This window comes from Pteropus vampyrus, unplaced genomic scaffold, assembly GCF_000151845.1.
Source record: "Pteropus vampyrus isolate Shadow unplaced genomic scaffold, Pvam_2.0 Scaffold414, whole genome shotgun sequence".
NCBI classification, from domain to species: Eukaryota; Metazoa; Chordata; class Mammalia; order Chiroptera; family Pteropodidae; genus Pteropus; species Pteropus vampyrus.
Window position 1 is genome coordinate 220,883 of NW_011889195.1, and position 22,991 is coordinate 243,873.

At 62.6% G+C, this 22,991-nt stretch overlaps 1 protein-coding gene across 6 annotated transcripts in view; it reads right to left on the reverse strand.

Moving 5' to 3' along the window:
• The window catches only part of PBX1 (PBX homeobox 1), a 269,022-nt gene that overhangs the window by 139,296 nt on the left and 106,735 nt on the right, over positions 1-22,991 (reverse strand). Inside the window, exon 1 of one of the 6 annotated variants that reach the window (XM_023523796.1) lies at positions 4,598-4,643. The exons of the other annotated variants lie outside the window; for them this stretch is intronic. Coding sequence (XP_023379564.1) covers positions 4,598-4,628 — 31 coding nt within the window. The 5' untranslated portion in view covers positions 4,629-4,643. Of the gene's footprint in view, positions 1-4,597; positions 4,644-22,991 lie in introns of those variants that run through there. 6 annotated transcript variants of the gene reach the window in all.

Below are 22,991 nucleotides of genomic sequence, written 5' to 3' on the forward strand. Positions count from 1 at the left end.
CTGAGGCAGAGGGGCTCTGGGGAAAGCCCAGGAGCTGCGGGAGGCGGGGTCTGCGCCTGAGCAGGAAGCACTTCCGAGCTAGACCCAGGCCGGCACGGGGCGTGCGCCGAGTGCTCCCAGCTCCCGGACGCAGTGATCCCGTGAAGGCCCCGAGCACGAGAGGGAGGAGGGCCATGCCTCCCGGGGGCAGTGGTCCCCTGCAAGAGCGTTCGGCCCACTGCCCCAGAGGGGCGTCCTCGCTGATGTGGTCAGTGCTGAGAGCGGACACACGTTCACATCGCATGAGAACAGCTCCGGGTAAAAGCCCGGGACGCTGCTGGCCTGAAAACATGGCTTCCTCGGTGACGCTTTCTGCCGTATCACTTAATGCCCCGTTAGTGTTCCTTTCCCGAGAACAGGAATGACGGCGCTACGCGGGCCCTCGCGGGATGCTTCACAGCCTCCAGCAGCTTCATAGGGACGACTGTGCTCGAGCTCGAGAGTAAATTGATGAGGTTATCATCCCCACGTCACAGATGAGGAAGCTAACAACAGGGAAGGTGAGGGACTTGCTCAAGGCCACACAGCAGGTAACTGCCACAGCCAACTGAGTCCTCGGAATTTAGAACACGCCTGTCACGTGCAAACACAGGGCTGGCCACCGCCAGGACGTGAAGGTGGGCGGGAAGGGTCACAGGAGCCCAGACAAGGGAGGAGCATCTTCCGCGGCGAACCCGCCCCCATCGGCTCACTCCGCCCACCTCGCCCGGGCTGGCTGGGCCTGTCCCACCACCCACGTGACGCATGCCACCTGACGCGCTCACATTCTCAGCTGTGCAGCATGCACCGTGCTGACCAGGAGGGATACGGACGGCCAGGATCTGCCACCCCCACACTTACGGCGCAGCCCCCACATCCTGGTCTGTGCACGAACAGCCAGGCACTGGCCACATCAAGTGGCAGGGACGATTTAAGGGTCACTGAGGGGGCCAGGTCACCTGACACCCCGTGTCCCCCTCCTGTCTCCAGTGGAGACGCCCACAGAGCCTCGCGCTGCCCTCGTCCGTCACCCAGCCACCCGGCATTGTCTCCCGCAGCCACGGGGACCCGAGCCCCTCCAGCACGGCTCGGGCTTGGTGACGTGTGGCTGCCGACGGAGCGTTACTGAGCACCCGTCTCCCCGCCCGCTCCCCGCCCGCACAGAGCCGCACGCGGGCCGGGGGAGGGCGGCGTGCCGGGGGTTAAGCGCGCCCTGTGCCGAGCGGCCCCAGGCACCGGGGACCAGTCCTGAGCCGCACACTGCCTCCCTCGATCCCTGTCCGCGGACGGGGTGCTCTCCCATGAGCGCCCTGGCCGCGCGCAGGCCCCTCCCCGCCCACCTCTGTCTATCCATCACGTCTAACAGTCTGACAGTAACAGTCTATAATGTTTCTATTCTACAAACCCGCTCCGTCAACTCCGGGCTGCAGAGCAGCGACTGAGGAAAATAAATAACAGCAGGGCCAGGGACGACAGCGCCGCGGCCCCCTTCCTGCCGGGCTCTGTCGTTTCCTGCCGCTCCTCAAAGGGAGGGAAGACGAGGGGCTGGGGGCGGCGGGCGCCGGGGAGGGAACGCCCTCTCCCCCGCAGACCCCGCGCGACCCGGGGGCCGGTGGCTCCGTCCCGGACAAAGGCGCGATTCCCGTGCCCCTGAGCCCCCGACACGCAGCCACAGAGGAAGGGCTGGGCTCCCCGCCCGGCAGCCCTCGGGCACGGAGGCTGGCCCAGGGCGCGGCACCCCTGCCCGCGGAGGGTGCGCCCCAAAGTCCTGCCCTCGTCTTTTCTGGAGCAAGAGCCCGGCAGAGGGGGCAGCCCGTGGGTCCCTGGGGAGACGCCGGGGAGCAGAGGCTCCGGAACCCACGAGCGGGCGGGAAGGCAAAGAAACGCTGCCCACTGAGAAATAAATCAGCCCAGAAGCTCCCGCGTCGCCGCGTGCCCGGGGGGGACCAAAACTGCGTTTATTTTCATCATTTTGGGCAGAAATCCCTTAAAGCCACGTTATATTTCCATCTAGCTTCTTTAAAAGGTCCCAGATAGATGATGGATGGATAGTCTGGAACATACCTGCTGCTTCCTCGCGACCCAAACCCCTGGGCGGGGGTGCTGCTGACCCTCAGAACCAGCACGCGGGGCGTCTGCGAGCCCGAGGTCAGCCCGGGACAGCCCTGCCGCCGGCCTCTGCCAGGCCTCAAGTCCCCTTCACGGTCTCAGCTTCTCTTGGAAGGTGCTACTGTGTAGTCAGAGCACGGCTGAGCTGCCAGGTCGTGGGACCGCTAGTCACTGGCTGTGGGACCTGGTTCCTGAGCCCCGCCACCGAGCCCCTGGGGGCCTGCGAGGACCACCCGCACCGACACCTCTGTGTAAGGTGCTGTCTGCGGCTGGAAAGCACTCGGTACGCGTTGGTGACTGCCATGTGACACCTGCCAGGAGCCAGAGGCCGGACGACTACCCCTCAGAACCACGTCTGACGCGCAAGTGAAGGGGCTCAGGTGGCGGCCTCTGGGCTCCTGGCGAGACGCCCGAAGTGCGCAGAGCCTTATTTTGGTCACACAGAGACCTTCCGACCTCAGGAGGGGGCGGGAGGCGTGACTACAGGGGGGGCCTGACTCAGGACGAGGACGTCCCGGGGTAGGGACAGGAGAGAAGCAGCTGCAGGTGCTTAACAAACCCCACCCAACGCGCCTCTGCCACCCCAGGACCCAGGGAGTGCCACACAGACACCGTGTCACTCAGGGGACGGAATGCTCAGCAGGTGTGACTTCACCACGCACCCCCGTGTCACACAACCGCGCCCCCCAGAGCACCTACACGGAGCCCGCGGCCAGGGGCCTTGAGGGGCGGGGTCTGGCCTTCCGCTCTGCCACCAAAGGGGCTGTGGCCAAGTGGAGGGCAGGACAGGCTCATGACGGGCACCCTGGGGACTCGCTCGCGTCCGCCCCCCAGGCCCATTCCCACCGTGGAGGCTCAGGCTCCAGCGGACTCAGGCGCTCGCCGCCAGCTTCGTGATGACGTCCGCATTCGACCAGGGCGCCAGACAGGGTCCAGCAGGCCTGATGCCCGGGGCAATGAGGAGTGGTCCCTGACACCTCCCTCCTGCCTGGTTCAAGCCCCCAAACCACCAGCAATCTGATTGACCAGGCCAAGACCCCTTCTGCTTTTATGACTTCTTTGTGTGTGGGGTCGGGGGAGACGATGTAAGAACCATAATCAGACTAAGTGACACTATTTCATGATTTCAAATGACCACATTTCATTAGTGCTGCTCACACAGCTCCTTGACACTTTAATTTTCCTATTTTGGTGACAGAAAGGAAAGGTGACCTCATGGCATCAAAGGAGGGCCCCGGGGCAGGAGGGGGCCCGTCATCTCATTTCTTTCCCATGAACGGAGGGAGCGCACGGGTCCAAAGACAGCGCTGGAGGGAAACCCACAGCTCAGCACAGTCCCCGCCTTCGAAAGTTCCCGGCTGAGCGGGGAGTGAGGGATGTACGAACAAACGACGAAAATTAAGGGTCGAATAAAGGGCCGAAAACAGGACGACAGGCGCCGAGTGAAGGAACAGGGCCGAGGGCCCCGCTGGTCGGGGCGGGGTCTGGGTGAGCTTCGGGCCTCCGCAGCGGGGGTGCCAGCTGGGAGGCTGCCGAGCTTTCGGGCTCAGCTGCTGCAGCCGACGGGGTTCGAGACCCACCCGGCCGGTTCCCACCGGGTAACTCAGGGCACGTTATTTCACACTCGGTTAAACGCACTCGGCTCACTGGCCGAACAGCAGAGCCAGCGACAGTTTCTGCAGGGAGGACAGAGGACGTAATGAATGTGTGGACAGCGCCCGGCAGCGATCTTTAGCCTCGCCTTCCCCAAGCCCCAAGAAGGAGGCGACGTGACTTCCACTTCTGGTATTAAGAAGACAGACACAAAAGAAATTAGGTGACCTGCCCAACACCGCACACAGACGATGGAGGTTCCAGCACGAGAAGCCCAAGTCCCTCCCCACTGAGATTCCTTCTGGTCCGAAACAAACTCCGGCCCCTTCCAGAAGGGACGTGCCTGGAACCGGAGGCCAGGCCCTGGAAGCACCTGGGCACAGGGCACGGTGCCAGCACAGCACGCTCTGCCTCTGGGGAAATGGAGCCGGGCGAACGTGAGAGACACGACCAGTAAGAACGTCCACAACGACACAGACGGGGTCACGACGTTCCGTGAAGCCGAAAGACCGACCACGATCCGACGCGAACGGAGCTCTGCCCGGCGCCCAGGCTCCCGGCTCTCGAAGACCCTGCTCTCCTCGCCGGCCGGGCCCTCCCTGCCAGGTAAGGAGATCGGAAACCCTACAGACAGACACGGCGGGGTGCGGGGCACAGCTCCGGCCCAGCTCGGGCTTGCACACCGCAGCCACTGCCTCTGCCGCAAGCCTGGCAAGGCCTCGCTGGCAGCCGTCCAGGAGAAAGCGGCATCGGTGACCACGCCCTCCGGCTATCTGAGGACAGTCACGAAGGCCGAACGGTTCTGCACTGTCTTGAGTCATCTCTCACCTCAAGCTTTTTGTGGAATCCAAATTAATACATGAATTAAATGACTCACTCGCCCATGACTCACGCTCCGCCCCCCACATCGAGATGGTCGCCAGGCCTTGCTCATCATTCTTCCAGAACAGTCCGGCCCTCTGCCTTCCCGAGCGCCATTCCTGCACCCGGAGCCCAGGTCCTCTTGTCGCTGGCTGAAAGCCCGGTGTGGTCCAGCCCCGTCCAGCAAAGCCGCACGATTCCAGCACGGGGAGGCCGTAGCGTGGTTTCAGAACATGTCACGTGTGCACAGAAAACCACAGGGCGTCACCGCTGACCGCGTACCTACGCCCCTCCCCCCGCCGACCGCGTACCTACGCCCCTCTGCTAGACGTCCAGTCGCCACACCACGACGCCAGCCATGCCCCACCGCCCCCCGCCTGCCGCGCCCTATGTCCCGGACATGCTAACAGACGGTGTCTGGCACAGGCTAAGCAACCGTTTCACGGGGCGGTCCCTCAAACCGACCACGCGCACAGGAATGGCGTCTGCAGGTTTCCAGAGCGGATCCAGACCGCACAGCCACACGGCTGGGCCAGACTCGCTGCTCAGACCCCCTGCCTAGGGCTCCGTCCGGCCCATCGAGGTGTGATCGAGGTGTGACACGGTCCTACGGTTTCCTATCTCTGGAGCCTGCCGGGACCGCTGGGTAAGACGGTGCCCACGCGACTCCCGAGTCACGCAGGGAATGGTTACGTGCACGACAACAGGCCCACGCCTGTCCCCAAGCACCGGGGAGAATGCAGAAAGCCATCGACCTTGAAGTGTGCAGCCCCACGGGACAATAACGCGTGAACAGTGTGAGCAAAGACCAGACACACGGGGGACGGGGAAGGAACATTCACGCAGGCGTAGTGAACACGAAGGCAGGGTGTCCAGAGCTGGGCCAGAGGGCGGCGGCCTCCCGCGGGGGGCTGGCACCGGGGTGCCCAGCAGACGGACGGCCGTCGACGGTGTAAGAAGCAGGGGCGGGTTTCAGGTGCTGCGGGGAACGAGCTCGGAAAGCTTGCGGCCAGCGACGAGCTGGCCCGCTCCCACTGGGACAGCACGCGGCAGTTCAAGGGCGTGGGAGTCACACTGCCCGGCTAACAATCTGAATTGGCTTAAAGTTCTGAATAATTTGCAAACCTCGGGTCTTGGACCGTCAATAAAATCCAACTTTCCTGCGCCATCCCTGCCAGCTGACGGTGGCCCACGGCTCTGAGTCAGGACAGCGGCCGGTGAAGGACCCCCGGGAGGGGCGTGGGGAGCGGGCTGTGCACTCGGAGGACGGGCTGCTCGAGTGTGCTCGGGGACGGGCGCCGGCCAGGAGCCCACGCAGCTTCCAGGGGACGGCGGCGAGGGCCCGACTCGGACCGTGCAGATGGGCGGTCTGGGTGGGCAGCCAAGACAGAATACAGGAGGAGGACTCGGCGGGACCTGCACTCGCGGATGGGGTCCCACGGGCAGTAACAGGGCAGACGTGACGGGCCTGCGCGGGAGGCACAGGCGTGACCCCGCGGTGTGCGCTGGCTCAGGGGAAGTCCTGCCTCGCTGGGGATGCGGAGGGTGGCAGCGAAGGTAAGGCCCGTGTCCTCGGCGAGACGACGGGGCCGTAGCTGTGGTCCAGGAGCACGCGGGTGGCTAATGAGGCCGGGGCGGGGGGAGCGTCTCAGTGACCCTGGAGAGCGGGGTGCCCGTGAGGCTGGCTGAGAAGGCCCCATGGAGGAGGCGTGAATGTCCCGGCACCAAGGCCACTGGCGGCAGACAGGTGAGAGCGAGCGGCCGTTGGCCAGCTGGGAGATGCCGGCATGGAAGGCAGGACTCGCCCAGCAAAGCAGAACAGCGCCCGAGAAGCCAGGGGAAGGGAGCCGGCGTCTGCGACACAACAGAGACGACGGGACGTGGAGCCTGGGACCGTCCCAGACGCCCTCACGGGGGCGCCCGGGTCAGAGGGGCTGACGGCACAGAGGCGGTTTCACACCGTCACCGCAGAGCTGGCCTGTCGAAGGGCCTGGACCAGGAGGACAGACGGGCACGTGGTGCCTCTGACAGCGGCCAGAAGGCCGGCCCCGGGTCAGGGCACGGTGGCCCCGGTCACTGCGCCGACCCGCCCTCCGCTGCGCGTGATGCTCAGAGGCCCCTGCGGCGGGCACCGCAGCGGCAGCAGCGCACGACCGAGGGAGGGCCCAGCGGCAGCCAACGGCACGGGCCCCCGTCCCGCCAGGTGCAGGGCCGAGGCGGAGGCCCAGGGGGCGGCTGGGGCGGGGGCGGAGGCGAGAAGGGGACGCTGCTCCGGAGCAGCCGGGTCCGTCAGCTTCGCGGAGTGACAGGCGGCGCCAACGCGACAGGTCCCACGGGAACGCAGGCTTTTCTGCGTTTACGAGGCCGACAGGTTTTGGTGGTTTCCTGGGTGCGCCTTGTCCTCGGGCCTTCTAGGTATCGGGACGATGTCATAGGTCCCTCAGCGGGCGCCCAGGAGTGGCAGGCCCGGGCCCGGCCGACGCAGCTTCTTCGTGCACCCGCTTCCCCAGCAGACAGCACGATCGCGGGGCGGGTTCAGAGGCCGCCCCCGTCACTGCGTGCCAGCCCGTGCCTGCGAGCTCAAACCCGCCCTGTCAGTGGGGTGGCGGGGGCCGCGCCGGGCCCCAGCTGCTCTGTCCCCTGTGCGGGACTCTGTACGCACGTAGCTACACTGGCAGCAGAGGACCCAGGGTCCCTAGGCTCTGGGGACTGGCACAGTTGGGCCGCAGTTCGCAGAGGCCACGGGCTGCGGTGGAAAATCCCAGCCTGCGCCTCACTAACTCTGGCCACGGGCGAGCGGCTCGCCCGCTCAGATCTCAGTCTCCTCGCGTGAGATGAGGCCTAGAAACGCCCCCCACGTTCGCGGTTAGGGAAGCCGCACTGTGGGTCCCAGTCCTGCTGCCGCCGCACCCACCTCTGACCCCACGCCCCGTCCCCGGCCTCGCACCTGGCCTTACACTTGGCCTCCACGGATAAAACCATTTTTAGTCTTGTTTGCCTTTTCGGTGATTTTTGAAAGGGTTGTTTTAAATGCAAAGTGCTTCATAAATTAGTGACCAGTATCGTAATGAGGAAGTAGAGGGCAGGTCGGGTGTGAATGGGGGCCCCGCCTGCGCCGCGAAAACCTGCCTCCTTGGCACCATAGTCACACTGGCCGCTCTCGTTCGTTCATTCATTCATTCATTCATTCATCCATCCATCCATCCGTCTATCCATCCATCCATTTGACCAACGCCTGCTAAGTGCCTGCTACACTCAGGCCCTGGGCTAGGTGACAGCGCCACCCTAGGAATGCCAAGATTGGTAAGTGTCTCGGTGACACTGCTGAGCTCACGCCACCCTCGTTGACCCTCATGCTACTTTTCTGCCAGGATGAGCGGCCTGTGGCCGGTGACCACACACCACGTACACGCGTGCTGCCCGCGGCCCACGGCGTGGTGCAGCTCAGCCAGCAGACGCTCCGGCACGCACAGACTCGAGTGCGCGTGGACAGAGGGCCCGCTGGGTGGTGGCACAGCGGTCACTCAGGCCACCTTGGGCCCACGGCCTTTCCCTCAGCCCGTGAGAAAGTCCAAGACGGCCCTCAGCTGTGGGGCAGGGCCGGACAGGAGCCTCCGGCCGGGGCTGGGTGAGACGGAGAGGGAAAGCCCGGACGCTGTCGCTCGGCCGGCAGACGTGGCAGAGCGAAGGGAAGGGGCTCAGAGCGGCTCAAAACACGGTGGGAACCACCACGAAGGACGAAGAGAGCACTGCTCAGGAGGAGCCCGGCGACCCCCGCGGGCACCGTGCCGTGCAGGACGCGAGGCGCCACCGCACACGCCCGCCCCGGGCTCCCGACACGCTTCCTTCCGGTTCGTCCTCAGACTTAACAGCTCTCGATCGCGTCGCAGCAGGTCCTTGGGCTGCCCTCAGAACGCTCTGCACTCTAAAGGGCTGCTCCTCCCTCCGCCGCCAAGCGACACTGTGACCTTGAACTGTGACGTGACGTAGCCGCTCTCTGCCTCCACTGCTTCCTCTACAGAACGGGCGCCGGGGTTCCTGCTCCGCCCGCATCAGGTGCTGGTGAGAATCAGATGGCTTCCCGTAGGCTGCGTGCAGGTTGCTCTCATACGAGGCCTGACACCGGGGTTAGAATGGGTGTCAATCACCTCCCCACCGGGGGAAAGGTGTGGCTCCTACGGGCATGACGTTCAAGGCCAGGGCCGAGCAATCGCACACACAGCGTTCACTGCCGGCGCCCCTGTCCTCGTCACACCTTCCAGCCCTTCGGGAGGCCTTTCTGGCGTCACCTCTTCGTGGGCCTGGCAACCCGTCCAAATGTGTCATTTTAAAGGTGAACTCCAAAGGCAGACTGAGAGTCCTCTGACTGCCTCTCAGCAGCCCTCTCTGCCTGCCCGTCTGAGCCCCTTCTGCCGAGAGACCCCCGGCCCCCTTCCCCGGCCCCTTCCCCGGCCCTCAGGGACCCCCGGCCCCTTCCGTGGCCCTCAGGGACCCCCGGCCCCTTCCGCGGCCCTCAGGGACCCCCGGCCCCTTCCCCGGCCTGTGCCCGCACACGCTGTGGCGGAGATGATGGCCCGTAATGGGAACCCGCGGCCTGTAGACGCTGGTGAGCAGGAGGCCGGAGGGGAAGCCGAGGCGAGCCGGTCAGGACGTGCGTAATCAGAAGGGTTATCTAATGCTAGCTTCATTCTAATTGAGTCGGCACCATATGTCACCCTGCGATAACATCGCAAGCAGCATGCAACTGAATACATATTTAATTCGCATAATGGGTGCAGCAGTAGAAGTAATCAAGGCAGTTTGCCATAAGCCATAAAGAAATGGAGCTTGTTCCTATCAAGAAACATTTGGCACTCAGGGAGAGAACTGTGTCACCAGTGAGCACCAGTGAGCGGGGCCCGTCGCCGCGGCAGCTCGGGGGGAAGGGGAGCAGGGACACGGGGCGGGGAGGGGGAGAGACGAGGAAGGGGAAGGATGAAAACCCGAAGAGATTAAAGCCCGGCGTCGATTCCCTGCGAACGTAAATCGATGAGGGAATGTTGTCAGCGGGCCCTCGGCCATCTCGGTGTAATTAGCAGTGATGGGCTTATTGGCACGAGCTTAATAATCGGACGTGAGATGTGCCCCGGACTTCCCGTTCTGCCCCGGCTCCCCCTCGCCGCCCCCCGCCCGTCCCCATCCCAGCGTGTAGATGCCGCCGCGGAGGGCGACGACGGTGTCCCCACGTCCCCTCGTGGGGACTGGCATCTGACTGAAGCCGCCGCCCGCTCCCGTCACTCCCCCTCGAGGAGATGATTAATACGCTGGGCACTGCTCATCAATATCTTTGGACAGATCAACTGGAGTTTTCATTAAACCTGTATTAATGTCCCGGATGCACAGCTGTGGACAGGTCACCCTAAAAAAATAAAAAAGACAGAAAGGAAGGAAAAGTCGCCCTCCGCCTGGGCAACCGTTTGCGGGAATTAGCGGGCAACCCGGCCCTCCCTAATTACTGCTTCCCCCACCAACATGTTTTGATGTATATTTCATGAGGATAAACAAACATTCATTTCACTTTGGGAAGGTGTTTGCTGTAATGTATTGTCAGCGCAGCCAGCAATGAGGGGACATTAATTTCAATTCTGGTGTTTAAACACTTTGGCGCGTCCCAATTACTCATCCCCCAGCTCGAGCCCAGGAGCCCCCTGAGGAAGGTGGCCGGCCCCACCACAGACACTCGGCCCCTCTCGGCGGGAGGGCGGGGGCGGAGGGCGCGAGGGACGCTGCCCTGCCACCCCTCAGCCCGCGGGCAGCGACGTGACGAGCCGCCCATCGGGGAGACCTGGCCTCGCGCTACCGTGCGAAGCTGGGTGCCGACGGGGCTCTGGAAAGGAAGCGGACCTCTCTTTGTCCTCGGCCGGGACCTGCGGGTGCTGCCGTCTAGAAAGGTAAGTGCTGCCAGAACAGGAGCAGGGAGGGGGCGAGGCCGTGTGTCGCCGAGGAAGCCCTTCGTGGGTGCGTCATCGGGGACGAGCGTGCGGGCCCACGGCAGGGCCGGCGAGGGTGCGTGGGACTCGAGACCACGGAACCATTAGGAGGAAGGAAAACCCGCCTGGTCCTCACCGGCGGCGTCTTCCTTAAGCGACCTCTACGTCCGCGGTTTCTCTAGATACACTTTTTTTTTTTTTTTTTAAAAACACAGCACTAAGTGCCAGAAGCCAGAGCCACGACGGTGCAGGAGGCCCGTCCACTCACATCGCCGATGAGACGTGCAACGCGCTCCCACGACCCTGCGCGTGTGTTGGGCTTTATTCAGACATGCACTGAAAACCCCGCAGTCACACACGCGGGCTGACGTGGGGTCGACACCAGGGCACAGGCCCCCGGTTCAGTCCCGAAAGGCTCCATGCCAGCGCCAAGGGCCGCGCCTCGGCCCACCCCCTGCCGCTGACCACCACCTGCCCTCGTCTCAGTCTCTCCCCTGCATGTCCAAGGAGCAGGCAGCCAGAGTGTTAGCACCCAGCACGCACAGGTCACTTTGGGGACCCTGCGGCAGCTCCACGGCTGTCGTCCGCTCCGCCCGCTGGCATCTGCATCGTCCACTCCACCCGCGCCGTCCGCTCTGCCCGCTGGTGCCCGTGCCCCCGCCAGCTGTGAAACAGCCTGACCACCACTTCTGCATCCAACAGCTATGAACAGTCAACGCCTCACTAGCTGGTCCAACGACGCACCCACGGCAGAGGCGGCACCTGACCCGTGCCCAGGGGACCAGGGACAGTCAGCGGGAACCTTGTCTCCTGCACTGACTCGGCCAGACCTGACAAGTCTGGCCAAACAGAAGAGCCTGTGACACGTGGGTGCCTGGCAGAGCAGAGAGCCTGCGAAACTGGCAAACTGCTGGGTCTCAGATCGAAACACCTGTGTGCTGGACAGTGCACCTGTACAGGTAACAGGTGACCTAACACTTCCATCGATGAAAAGTGTAATGGAGTCACTGCCAAAATAAAGAGCGTCGATCAGTGACCGCCTGCCAGGCCAGGGCTTCGGGGAACCTGCCCTCCAGTCCGCACAGGCCCCCCGCCCTTCCTTCTGCAGGAATGAAGGCCTCGAGGGGTCAGGGCACCTGCCTGACCATCAAGGGCAAATGGCCAATCAGGCCTCAGACTCAGGTCTGGCCAGCTCCCGAGTCCAGGCTCTTCTCGCGGGAGGTGCTGCACACTGACACCCACCACGGGCCACAGGCACCTAAAGGTCCCCACCCAGAGGCTGCAAGGCCATGGCCTGATGCGTTCTCCAGCACGAGGCAGGGCCCCCTGTGTAGACGGAACGCACCGGCTTGGGGGTCACAGGTGTGGGCTCCTGTCCAGGCTTCTTTTCCACGACCTGTGCAACTGTGGAAAGTGACTCAAGTCCTCGTTTCCCCGTCTGAAGAACGGAGGTGACCTGGCCTTCCGGACCGTGGTAACAAAAGACGAGACGTGTGTGGGTGCCCAACCTAGTTCCTGTGCAGGGCAGTGAACACTGACCCCGTCTCCGGGCCCCCGCCCCGTGCAGAGGGCACGGGCGACCTCACACAGCACGCCGCGGCTCTGCGGGCAGGATGCGGGCTCGGGGACGGGCGTGCGGCTGCCGCCCCCGTCCAGGAAAGCATGAAGTAGCCCTCACCTGTGCGTGAGGCAGACCCTCCCGCTCAGAACACTGTGGGACGCTGCTTGAGGCTGTTCTCGTGAACTAAAAGTACATTTTTCATAAACACAGGACTAAAAATAAGGACAATGATAACGCACGGAGACATAGGAGAAGCCGGCCCCGTCTCTCAGGAAGGGCTGCGACAGCGGAAAGCCTTCACGCAGTGGGCTGCACACCAGTCTGAGCAAAGCCGAAGATTCCACGCGCGCGTTCTTTGGGTTATTAGACATCTCTTAGCAGCGGAGGCTACGACTTGGGTTCAGAAAACGAGGTTCGAGTCTTGATCCTAGACTTAGAGTCCTGTGTCCTTGAAGAAGTCGCTTAACCTCTCCGGGCTCAGTTCCCCGGTTAGTTATCAGCTCCAGTAACTTATGTCTAATTCCTGGGGTCGTGGTGGTGATTCAAGGGGCTGCTAAATCTACAAATGAGTTTTATTCCTGCTGAAGTTCACACAAGACCAAGTGGTCCTTAACCTTAAAGTGCTCGATCACGTTTGCTCGCTTTCTACATAGCAGATGGGAGCGCGGCCGAAGAAGGGTGGCCCCGTGAGCAGACACGGGGAAGAACAAAGCCCAGGCCCCTCGTCTCCTCGCCGGCACGAGGCGGCGCGAGGGCTCTGCCGCCGGCGGCCGCCCCTTCACATGACTTGTGGACGAGTGGGGTGACACCTCCCTTCCCACATGTACTACCCTTAGGAAGTAACGACTCCGGACACCTCAATGCCCGGCGAGGTCACTCATGTCGCTAAGTCCGGGACACTCAGCGAAACATCTGAAAACAGGCCGGGGCCAGCGAGGGCTCCTGGCGCTGTGACCACAGGGATCCTTCTTTCAAGCGTCTGTTCCAGCTTCTGTGAGTTTGAAAGCATTTCTCGAAACCTGCTTCTCAAAACACAGGGGAAACGCGAAGGCACGGATTTCTTTGTTGTCCTCCGAATTTTTAGAATTCACAAAGCATAAGAGAGATCGAAAAACAAGGACAGTTCTTTCATTTCTGCAACACTTTCACAAAACACCAGGAAATGGGAAACACGATGATGATGCGTCTGCCAGAGAGGCGGGCGGACCTAGCTGCGGTTCAGCTACAGAGCGAAGAGCACGCCGGAGCTAGAGGGAGCCAGAGGGGCAGTCGCGCGCCTGCTCGAAACGGCAGTCTCGCCGTCAGACGTCCTGTGCACAAGGAACAGGAAAGAAGCCTTAAGAATGACTCCCGATCTTAAGGTGACCCCCGTCAGGGCTCGAAGCGACAGCCACAGCACAGGCACATAACACACCTCCCATCACGGCGAGCTCCGGGCTCAGCTCACATGGCCAGTGGTGGACCCACACTGTGTGTGCGTGTGTGCACGTGTGCATGTGCGTGTCTCTGTGTGTGTGGGGTGTGCGCACGCTCATGTGTGTGCATGCACGTGTGCATGTGAGCACGTGCACATGTGTGCACTGCGTGTCTGCGTGTGGGGTGCATGTGCGCACATGTGTGCATGTGAGCACGTGTGCATGTGTGTGCACTGTGTGTCTGCGTGTGGGGTGCATGTGTGCACATGTGTGTGCATGTGAGCATGTGTGCGTGTCTGTGGGGGTGTGTGTGCACGTGCATGTGTGCATGTGCATGTGTGCACGTGTGTGCACTGCGTGTCTGCGTGTGGGTGCACGTGCGCACATGTGTGCATGTGAGCATGTGTGTATGTGTGTGCGTGCACTGCGTGTGTGCATGTGCGTGTGTGCATGTGTGTGCACTGGGTGCATGTGTGCATGTGAGCACATGTGTGTGTGCACGCTGCATGTGTGCATGTGTGCGTGCATGTGGGCATGCATGCGCGTGTGCACTGCATGTGTGCGTGTGCGCATGTGCATGTGCGTGGGAGGCTAGGCGGTGCTTCCTGGCACAATAAGCACGTGATGCAGAAAGACTCAGAAGCCACGGGGACGGCCTGGCTTCTAACCCGCGGTCCGCCTCCGCCGTGCGCCCCCGGCCGCTCCAGCTTCTCTTGCCTGTCGCGTGAGGCGCGGCGCAGGGGCTGAGGCCACGTGCCTGCCGGAGGGAGCCCCGGCCTCGCCACTGCAGGGCCAGGCCGAGCCCTGACTCGGGACACGTACGGGACCGAGGGTGAAGGCCCTGGACCCCTGGGTCCCCTCCTCTGCAGAGCAGGGCTCTCTGCTGCCGCACGCACCCCGACAGGCCCGAAGGACGCAGCGGCCGACGAGGCGCCTGGAGAGCTGCGACCACCACACAGACGCGTGCCACCGAGGGACACGGGCCGGGCACACGTGCACCGTTACAGCTCACTGCCACTCGCCACGCAGCTCTGGGTTTCTGACGGATCTGACGAGAGGCGGAACCGTGCGCTGAGGGTTCCCTCCCCTTCGTCGTGCTCCCCAGGTCGCGCCGGGCGAGCAGCTCCGCTCCAAGACCTCGCGGCCCGGCGTGCAGCAGAACCAGCGTCCGGGGCGGGAGCGACAGGAAGACGGGCGCCCGATGCCGCGAGGGCCGCTCTGCCTTGCGGCGACCGTGTCTGCGAGCGACAGACGGGGAGAGGGAAGCGGCCCGTCCTCCAGTTCAGGCTGCTGCGCGGCGAGGGTCTCTGACCCAGGGGGACGCGGCCCCGGCAGGACCCCCAGCACCCGCCCAGAGCACGCCGGCCCATCACTCAGCCCCCGGGGCCATCGGCAGCCTGCGCGGGAGGTGGCTGCACAATAGCGGGAGAAGACTCAGGGGCCCCCAGGACCCAGCTCTCCTGAGGGACCATGGCCAGGTTGGTTGATTTGGTTTTTCATTTGCAAGTACCCAGCGCATGGGTCGAGCCGACAGTTGGCAAACACGGCATTTCTGAAGTGACTAATAGTCGCCATCCTCAAAGTGAGCTCCTCGAGGTCAGCTTTTCCTGCTCTTTTGGTCACTAACGTTTTCCAAGCACTGAGAACAGAGCCTGGCATCTAGGAGATGCTCAATAAACATTTATTCAACAGACGCACGAATGGATGGAGGGACGGATGGACAGATGGACGGACAGACGGGTGGATGAATGGACAGATGGACAGTCGAAGAGACAGATGGGCAGTCGACAGAGGGGAGGATGGACAGACAAATAGGTCCTTCCGAAATGCTGTTTATGTGCCATTTTCTCGCCGACCGAGAATGACCCCAGGGCCCGGAACGGGGGGTGGCGAAGACGGTGAAGGGACAAGGGTGGCATCTTTCCGCTTCTTCCCACGAGGCCTGCACCGTCCTTTTCTAAAAATCTGTGACAAAGATCTGTGCCGTGACTGTTTCCCCTGGCGTGGAAGTGACACGGTAAGGCGTGTTTGTTGGGCCTTTACGTGTACGTCACGCAAGCACTGAACGGGCGGTTTCGTTTGCTTCGGTACTTAAAGCCTTCCCTCCGAAGTCCGTATTGTCACTCGTCCATTCAACGAGTTTCTTTATTTCTGAGTAAATGTTCTTGCCAGTAAGGATGAAGGTAGAATCTGAGTTCCCCAGCACAAAAGATCAAAATTTTGAGAAGAGCAGAGTTTAAATCAATGTCTTTCTGTAATTATGTTCCGTGTACTTTCCACGTACTGGCGAGGAACAAGATGGACAGGCTGGTGACGTGAGCGGCCGTCCTCCCGGACGTGGAGGCCTGGCGGTCCCTGGGACGCATCTCTGAACAGCACTGTCCCCAGGAGGCACTATAATTAGCTCCACAATTAATATTTTAAGCCATCGAAAGTCCAAAGATTTATTTTAAATGCCTAATTAACTTTTCAATTCTTTTTCCATTTATTTGCTGCTTTCTAGTTTTATTCCCTCTAGTTAATGTGTGTGTGTGTGCGTGTGTGTGCGCGTGTGCGTGTGTGTGAACACTTACATCATTTTCTATGACCTGAGCACAAAGAAAAAAGAATACAACCCATTTCCCTCTCCCTAGTTCTCAGGTTGTGATTCATTTTGCAAAGAAAAGGTTTGCATCGTTTTCAAATGTCAGGCTCACGCATAGTAGGTGCTCTACGAACGTCTGTAGTGTTACAAATTAAGGATAAAGGACGTGTAAATCGCATGCAGATACTCCCCACATCGGGGCGTTTGGCCTGGAGAAGAGAAGCCGAGGGGGAAGGAATGGTCTTCGCGTAGCTGGGCAGCCTCTGCGCAGGCGACTGTGCCTTCCTCTCCACGCCGACAGGAGAGTGGACAGATGGGGGTTCGCGGAGGCGGTCAGCTCGCCAGGAGAAAACAGCCTGCCTGGGGCGCGCAACACCCTAATGGCTTTTCGTTTAACTCTAGTTATCTATAAGGCGCTTCTAAGATAGGAAAACATGTGATCTTACTACCAATTTCTAGAAGTACTTGGACTGTCCCAGACGGCGTTCACCAGCCCTGGGTAAAGGTTTAAAATTGGATCCCTTTTGCATCTGTAACTCTAAAAGTGTTCATGTCCTCTCTTTCTGATACCCCAAAACTAGCTCACCAGCTTTCTTTTAAAAAAAAAAAAAAAAAAAAGAAAATGAATATGATTCATGTTTGCTTTACGGACTTCCAGAATATAATCTTCAGTAAGTAATTTCTAGTGCCCCGTGGAATATCTACTGGACCATCGACCTGGAAGCAGGCTTTCCCTCTGCTTCCTCAAACCGTCCAGCTCGCCCGCCAACAGGACGGGTCAGCGGGATGTCACCTGGGCGGAGTCACGCCTCTGCTGTGCTCTTGGGGCATCGCTTACTCTGTCTGGCCGCACATCTGCCATCTTTAAGATGTGAGCCCCACGCCCGGGGCTACACGATCACGTGGGGACGCCGACGGACACCCAGTGCTGTTCCCAGGCGGGCGACTAATTTCTGGGTAAATTCCACAAATAACCACAAAATAAAAGTAGTAGCAAATTGTGTCATCTAATTACTTGGACAATCATTAAACGAATATGACCTGTTTTGACTTTTTCTTAAAACGCGACATCGGGTCTCAGATCTAGTGGTTTTGGAATTTTCATTGCTGCTGATACTGATAGTCTGATTATCTCGGATCGTGACATGGTCAACGGAAAGGCCAGGAGGGCCATCTGCGGGGACTGTAACCCGTGACCAGCCCCACTACCTGCTGTCAGTCAAAAGAGCCCTCCGCCTCTCCCAACTTCCCGTGCGCCCTCTGCCTCTGCCGGGGCCGCGGCAGCAGGTGTCACGGGGACTCTCGCGAGCTGCCTCAGCCCCTCAAAGCTCACGGTTTCCTGCCCTCCACCTGATTCTCACTCATCTTCCAGGGACAGGCCCAGCCCAGGAGACGTGGTTCCTCGGGAGCGGGGCCGCCCGCGTATGCGGGGCGGCGGGGGTGGGAGGGAACACCCACGGGCGGCTTTTACATCTCTGGGCCATTTCTCACGACGCCGGTCTGCGTCCGAGAAGACACGAGCAGAGCCCGACTGTTTATCCGTGCGCTGCCCGTGTGGGGACAGCGCCCCCCGTGTGCATTGTTCGCGGTCTCAGACCAACCTGAGTTCAAGTGACCACAGTGCTCCTTCCATCCCGGGACAGTGGCTCACAGCAAGGCCCTGGGAGATGATCTCTGTGGGGAAGCACAGCTGTCCTAGGAACCGGCCCGGTGGGGCGAGCCTGGTAGAGACGGTCCCTTCAACGCGGACTCCTCAGGAGGTGGTGGCAGCAAAGGCCGAGGAAGAGGAAGCGACCTCCAGCAGGCGGAAGTCCACGCTCCGTGAGTTAGAAGCATCTCAGGGAAGGGTTCGCCCCGAGGAGTCACGCGGCCACATCGCCAGGGACAAGGACGACTGTGCTGAGTTGGAATTAGCGAGAAGACAAGAACGAGTCTCTCCTCCTTCGGCCCCTCGGTCCCCCTCCCAGTGGGGGCCGGACGACCGGGCTGCCTGTCGCCAATGTCACCCGAGCGTGAGGGCTGGGAAGCAGCGCGCCTCCTGCGCTCGCCCGAACACACACGGTGCGGGGAGGCCCGGACCGACGCGCTCTGCCCCGCGCGGTCCTGACGTCAGAAACTCCGACGCCCCAGCGCCTGGTCTCCGGCGCAGGCTCCCAACCCGTCCTGTGAAGAAGGCCAAAGGCTCTGCTCGTCGAAAGTGTCATCTCCCACGCACGGGGCCACCGAGCAAACCCAGTTCCTTTCGCCGTCAAATGAAGTGCGTTGGGTGATCTGAAAGCACCTTAAGTTGCAGAGGCACAGCACGGGGAGGCCCACGGGTCTGCTGCAGCGAAGCGGGACATGGGGTGCAGGGCACGGGGCGCAGGACCGCAGGGATGTGGCGAGGCCCACGGGTCTTCTGCTGCGGTGAAGCGGGGTGCGGGGTGCAGGGGCACGGAGCGCGGGGCGCAGGACACAGGGGCGCGGGGGCGGGCGGGCCGGCGGTGCAGGGAGAAAGCACGGGGCTCGCGAGCCGAGCTCGGAGCCTGGCGTCAGCCCGGCCTCTGCGATGGCTCCGTGTGCTCCTCCAAGGACGTCCTTCCCTCTACAGACGGTGCATCGCGCCCACTAAATGCCCTCGCCGGGGCCCCCCTCTGCTCGCACCGCCTTTGCGGGGAACCCACAAGCGTCCCCACTACCGGCCACGCCAAGTCTGCATTCCCGCAGGCAGCGCGAGGCGCCGTGTCGAACTGGGAAGTGCACGCGTCACTCAGATGCCGGTGCGACACCTGTAAAGCGGGACAACGCTCCCCAGGGACGGGCTGCGGGAGCTCGGTGACAAAGCGCACGCGCACCGCCTTTGCCTCTTCTCCACGACCTGATCACGCCCGCCCCACGAGCCGCCACGACCGCACAGGAACCCCGGGCTCGGCGCACACACAGCGGCACCCGTTCCCGAAGCTCCGGAGGCTGCGAAGCCCAAGCTTAGGGCACCCGCAGATTTGGTGTCTGCGACACCCTGGTTCACAGATGGCGTCTTCTCCCGTGTTTTCACATGGTGGAAGCGGCGGGGGGTGGAGCTCTCGGGGTCCCTTCTACAGGGACCCCGATCCTGCTGGGGAAGGCTCCGCCCTCACAGCCTCACCTCCCCCCAGGCCCAACCTCCAGACGCCATCACGTCGGGGCTTAGCTTTCGGCATGTGAGCTGCGGGGACACAGATGTGTAGTGTGTAGCCCCATCGCACGCTATCACAGTTGCAACCCAAATCCCGCACGACAGGTGGGGCTGCGCCCCACGGTCACCCCCTCCCGCACCGAGCCCGCGCGCGGCTCCGCGCCCCCTCGTGCCGGCTGCTGTCTGCTCCGACTGCCCACTGTGCTCGCCTTCTCCACGAAGCCAGCCCTGTGCCCGTGCACCCCGAGCCACTGCTTCTGCGTCTGAAACATCACCGCACTTATAATCCGTGACATCTGATCAACGTCATCGGACATCAGCACCTCAGTTTACGTGTTCTCGTCTATCCCCCAGACACTGGGAGTCCCCCTGAGGCAGAGATCGGTCCGTACACTTTTCCGTGGGCCCCACAGCCTTAAAAACGGCGAGTCAACGGTGCGAATAAACGCGGCGCAGTCTGCAGACTGCGAAGTGGCTCGTGCATGGAAGATGCTAGAGCATGCGGGCTCGGCGACCGGGCTCGCTGAGAAGACCTGAGCAGAACCTTCCTGTCGAGCGACAGGTAGAAACCGAAGGAGAGCCCGCAGGGGAGGACCACACCCGCGTGACGGTGGCGGGCGAGCCCAGCCCGTGCAGAGCTGCAAGTGCCCAGGCGGTCAGCGCCGCAAAGGCGCGGGGCAGCGTGTCTGACGCCAGGCGGACCGCAGCGCTCGCTCAGGGGTCAAGGCTCTGGGAGAAGGAGCCCTGGGCTGCCGGGAGTGGCCAGGCAGGGCTCTTAGGAAATACCGACCTTGACACACGTTACGCAGGACAGTTAAAAATCTCGACATCACTTAGCTAGCGCGTTGAGGGGCCGGGCTTTGAACCTGGGCAGCCGCACTCCCGAGGCTGTCTTCGTCACCGTCACACACTTCAAGACTTGGTGTCTGAGCCCAAAACGTCCTCGGCCAGGAAGCTGCAGCACAGGCTCTGGGGCTTTGTCCTCGGGTCCTCGGGCCTCAGGGACCATCCCGCCCGGCCGGGTGCTGGCCCCTGCCAGGTGCTGGCCTCCGCCGTCACTCTCGATCTGGCCCCCTGGCCTCGCTTTTCCGGGGACACTCGGCCATCGCGGATTTGACTTTAATCCCGCAGCGTGGTTCGCCCTGCGTCCCGCCCCCTGCGGGTCTCGGGCCTGACGGGCGGCGCCGCAGAGCCTCTGCTGCAGGAACCCGGCAGCCACGGGCGGCTCGCTCAGCAGGGGCTCTGGGAACAGGCGGAGCTGGAGGGGGAAGGCCGGGCGCCGGGCCGGGCACGTCCAGCGCGGCTGAAGAGCACTTCGGGCCCACGGAGGCCCGGCCCGCCCCGCAGCCACAGGCTGCCCTGCGGCAGCACGGAGGCGCAGAGCCCATGCACCCCTCCCTGTCCCCTGTGTGCAGCCAGGTTCCCCCACAGGGCCCGCCCCATCAAGGCGGGCTAAGGCCTTGGGAGGGGACTGAGCCTGTGACCTGCGCGTGAATGCCACGCGGGGCAGCGAGGCGGGCGAGGCCCTGAGGGGGAGGGGGGCTGAGGGGGGGCTAGACTCCAGCTGCAGAAATGGAAGGAGACCACACCCAACGGCAGGCACAAACGTCCAGCCCTCGTGTCATGGACTGAATGTTCGTGTCCCCGAACGCGTACGCCACAGCGCAAACCACCAGTGCGACAGGGTGAGGAGGGGGAGCCCTTGGGGCGACTGGCTCAGACGAGGTCCTGTGGGCGGAGCCCCCACGGCAGGACCAGCGGCCTTGTAAAAAGAGGGACACACCCGAGCTCCCGCTGTCCACCACGGGGCCGTGCGAGAAGGTGGTCTCTGCGAGTGAGGAGGAGGAGGTCACCGGGGCTTCATGTGCTGCCTCCTCGCTCTCAGAGCGCTGGCCTCCAGAGCTGCAAGAAATCGGTGTCTGTGGCTCATGCAGCCTGCGCCGACTGACACGCCTGGTCCGACGCAGTCCTGAGGGTTCAAGTCCAGTCCCCACCGGGATCCGCATGAGCGTCTCGTCGAGCAGGTCCAGTGGGCTCTAACGCAAGAACACGGCAGTGAGACCGCAGCGTGGACGGGGTCCTGGGCGCCTGGCAGTGGGAGTGACGAAGGGGCCTTGCAGCTCCGGGAGCAGGACGGGAGAGCAGAAGCCAGGAAATGCAAGGACCCGCCCGACGGTCAGCGCCCACCTGCCTAGCCGGAGCCCTGTGGGCGAGAACAGGCCCTGCCGGCTCGCCGGGTCTGGCCGGCTCCCTGAGCAGAGCGGGGCGTGGGCGGCGGCCGCGACAGGCAGAGACAGCGTCTCCACCAGGGAGGAGTTGGGCGCGGAGGACATGACTAATTCGCCTAAGCAGCTGCTGCAAGGAAGAGAAGCTCGCTCCCCACAGGCCAGGGCTGGGAGGCCAGAGGCAGGGAAAGACCCAGCACAAAGGTCATCGCGCCTCCATTTCTCTGGGTGAAGTGCTGTCATGACCTTTTTCACCAAAACTCCCGGGGGGAGAGGTGTGCTGACATCACCTGACAGCCCAGGGCCAGGAGTTAAAGCTTGGGTTGCTGTCTTGGCTCTGCCATCGACCAGCCGGGGGACATTAAAGGAGCCATTAGAGACCTCTGGACTTCGGCTTCCTCCCGTGAGCAGAGGGTACTTGCCCTCCCCGCCCAGCCCCTCGAGCTTTTTTGAGGCGGGGACAGGAAAGCGATCAGTCAGGACCACAGGACAGCGCTGTGCCAAAGAAAGGGGCTAACTTCGTGGGTCCCATGAAACCACAGGACAGTCCGTGGAGTCTAAGCCCCTTGCAGGTGGCGAGCCTCCGGCTTCCTTCTCTGACCAACCGCCCAGTGTCGCCTTCTCTCTGGCAGCCCGGGGCCAGTGGCCTCCGGGACGGACTGGACTCAGACCCTTAGGCGCTGCCTCTCACTCTCCAGTTCACTCCGTCAGCGGCTTCGTCCCCCGAAGCCACGCACACTGTGTGGGTTGCAGTTCCGGCAGCGGCTGTGACGGTTTTGCCTCTGGTCGGCATCGGGCTCAGAGCGAATCGCTCCCCCCGGAGCTGCCCGGGGCCTTCTGTGCCCCCGACGGGCTTCTCAGCACTGATTCCCGGCTTCCGCTCCAAGTGCCCAGGCCACGTCCCCTAACTGGAGACAGATTTGGTGGCAATTACCAAAAAAGTGGGCCAAGCATCCTAACTCAGCGAGGCCATCGTGACGGTGGCAAAACACAGGAAGAAAACTCAGGACTGGCATACTTCAGCGCCAAGCACGAGGACGCCCCGGGCCGCCCGACCGGACGCCGCGAAGGGGACCCGGCCCCTAGGGACACAGAAATGACACCAGGTCCTGCGCAGTTAGGGAGCCCCCAGCTTCCTGAACTGGAGCAGCGGAGAACGGAGGGGACCGGAGACTGGCGGCTAAATGGTAAACAAAACCTGCCACGAGGCGTGAGGTCAGCCGGGTGGGGAACGGGCCTCACGCTCTCACTGTGGGAAGTGACGGGTGCCCGGGTCTCACTGTCAGCTCGAGTCACTTCGTCTGTGTGGCCCGATTCCCAACGTGTAAAACACCGACAGTTATTCAAGCCCCCCACCCCGTATGCCCTGCTAGTTCCCGACAGCTGTGCTTGCGCAGGACACGGGGACCCCTCCCGGGCCTCGCAAACCGCGGCTGTGGCTCTGCCCCCTAGTGGCCGGGTGCGGCACGTGCCCGGAGAGATCGTCCCCCCTTCCTTCTTCC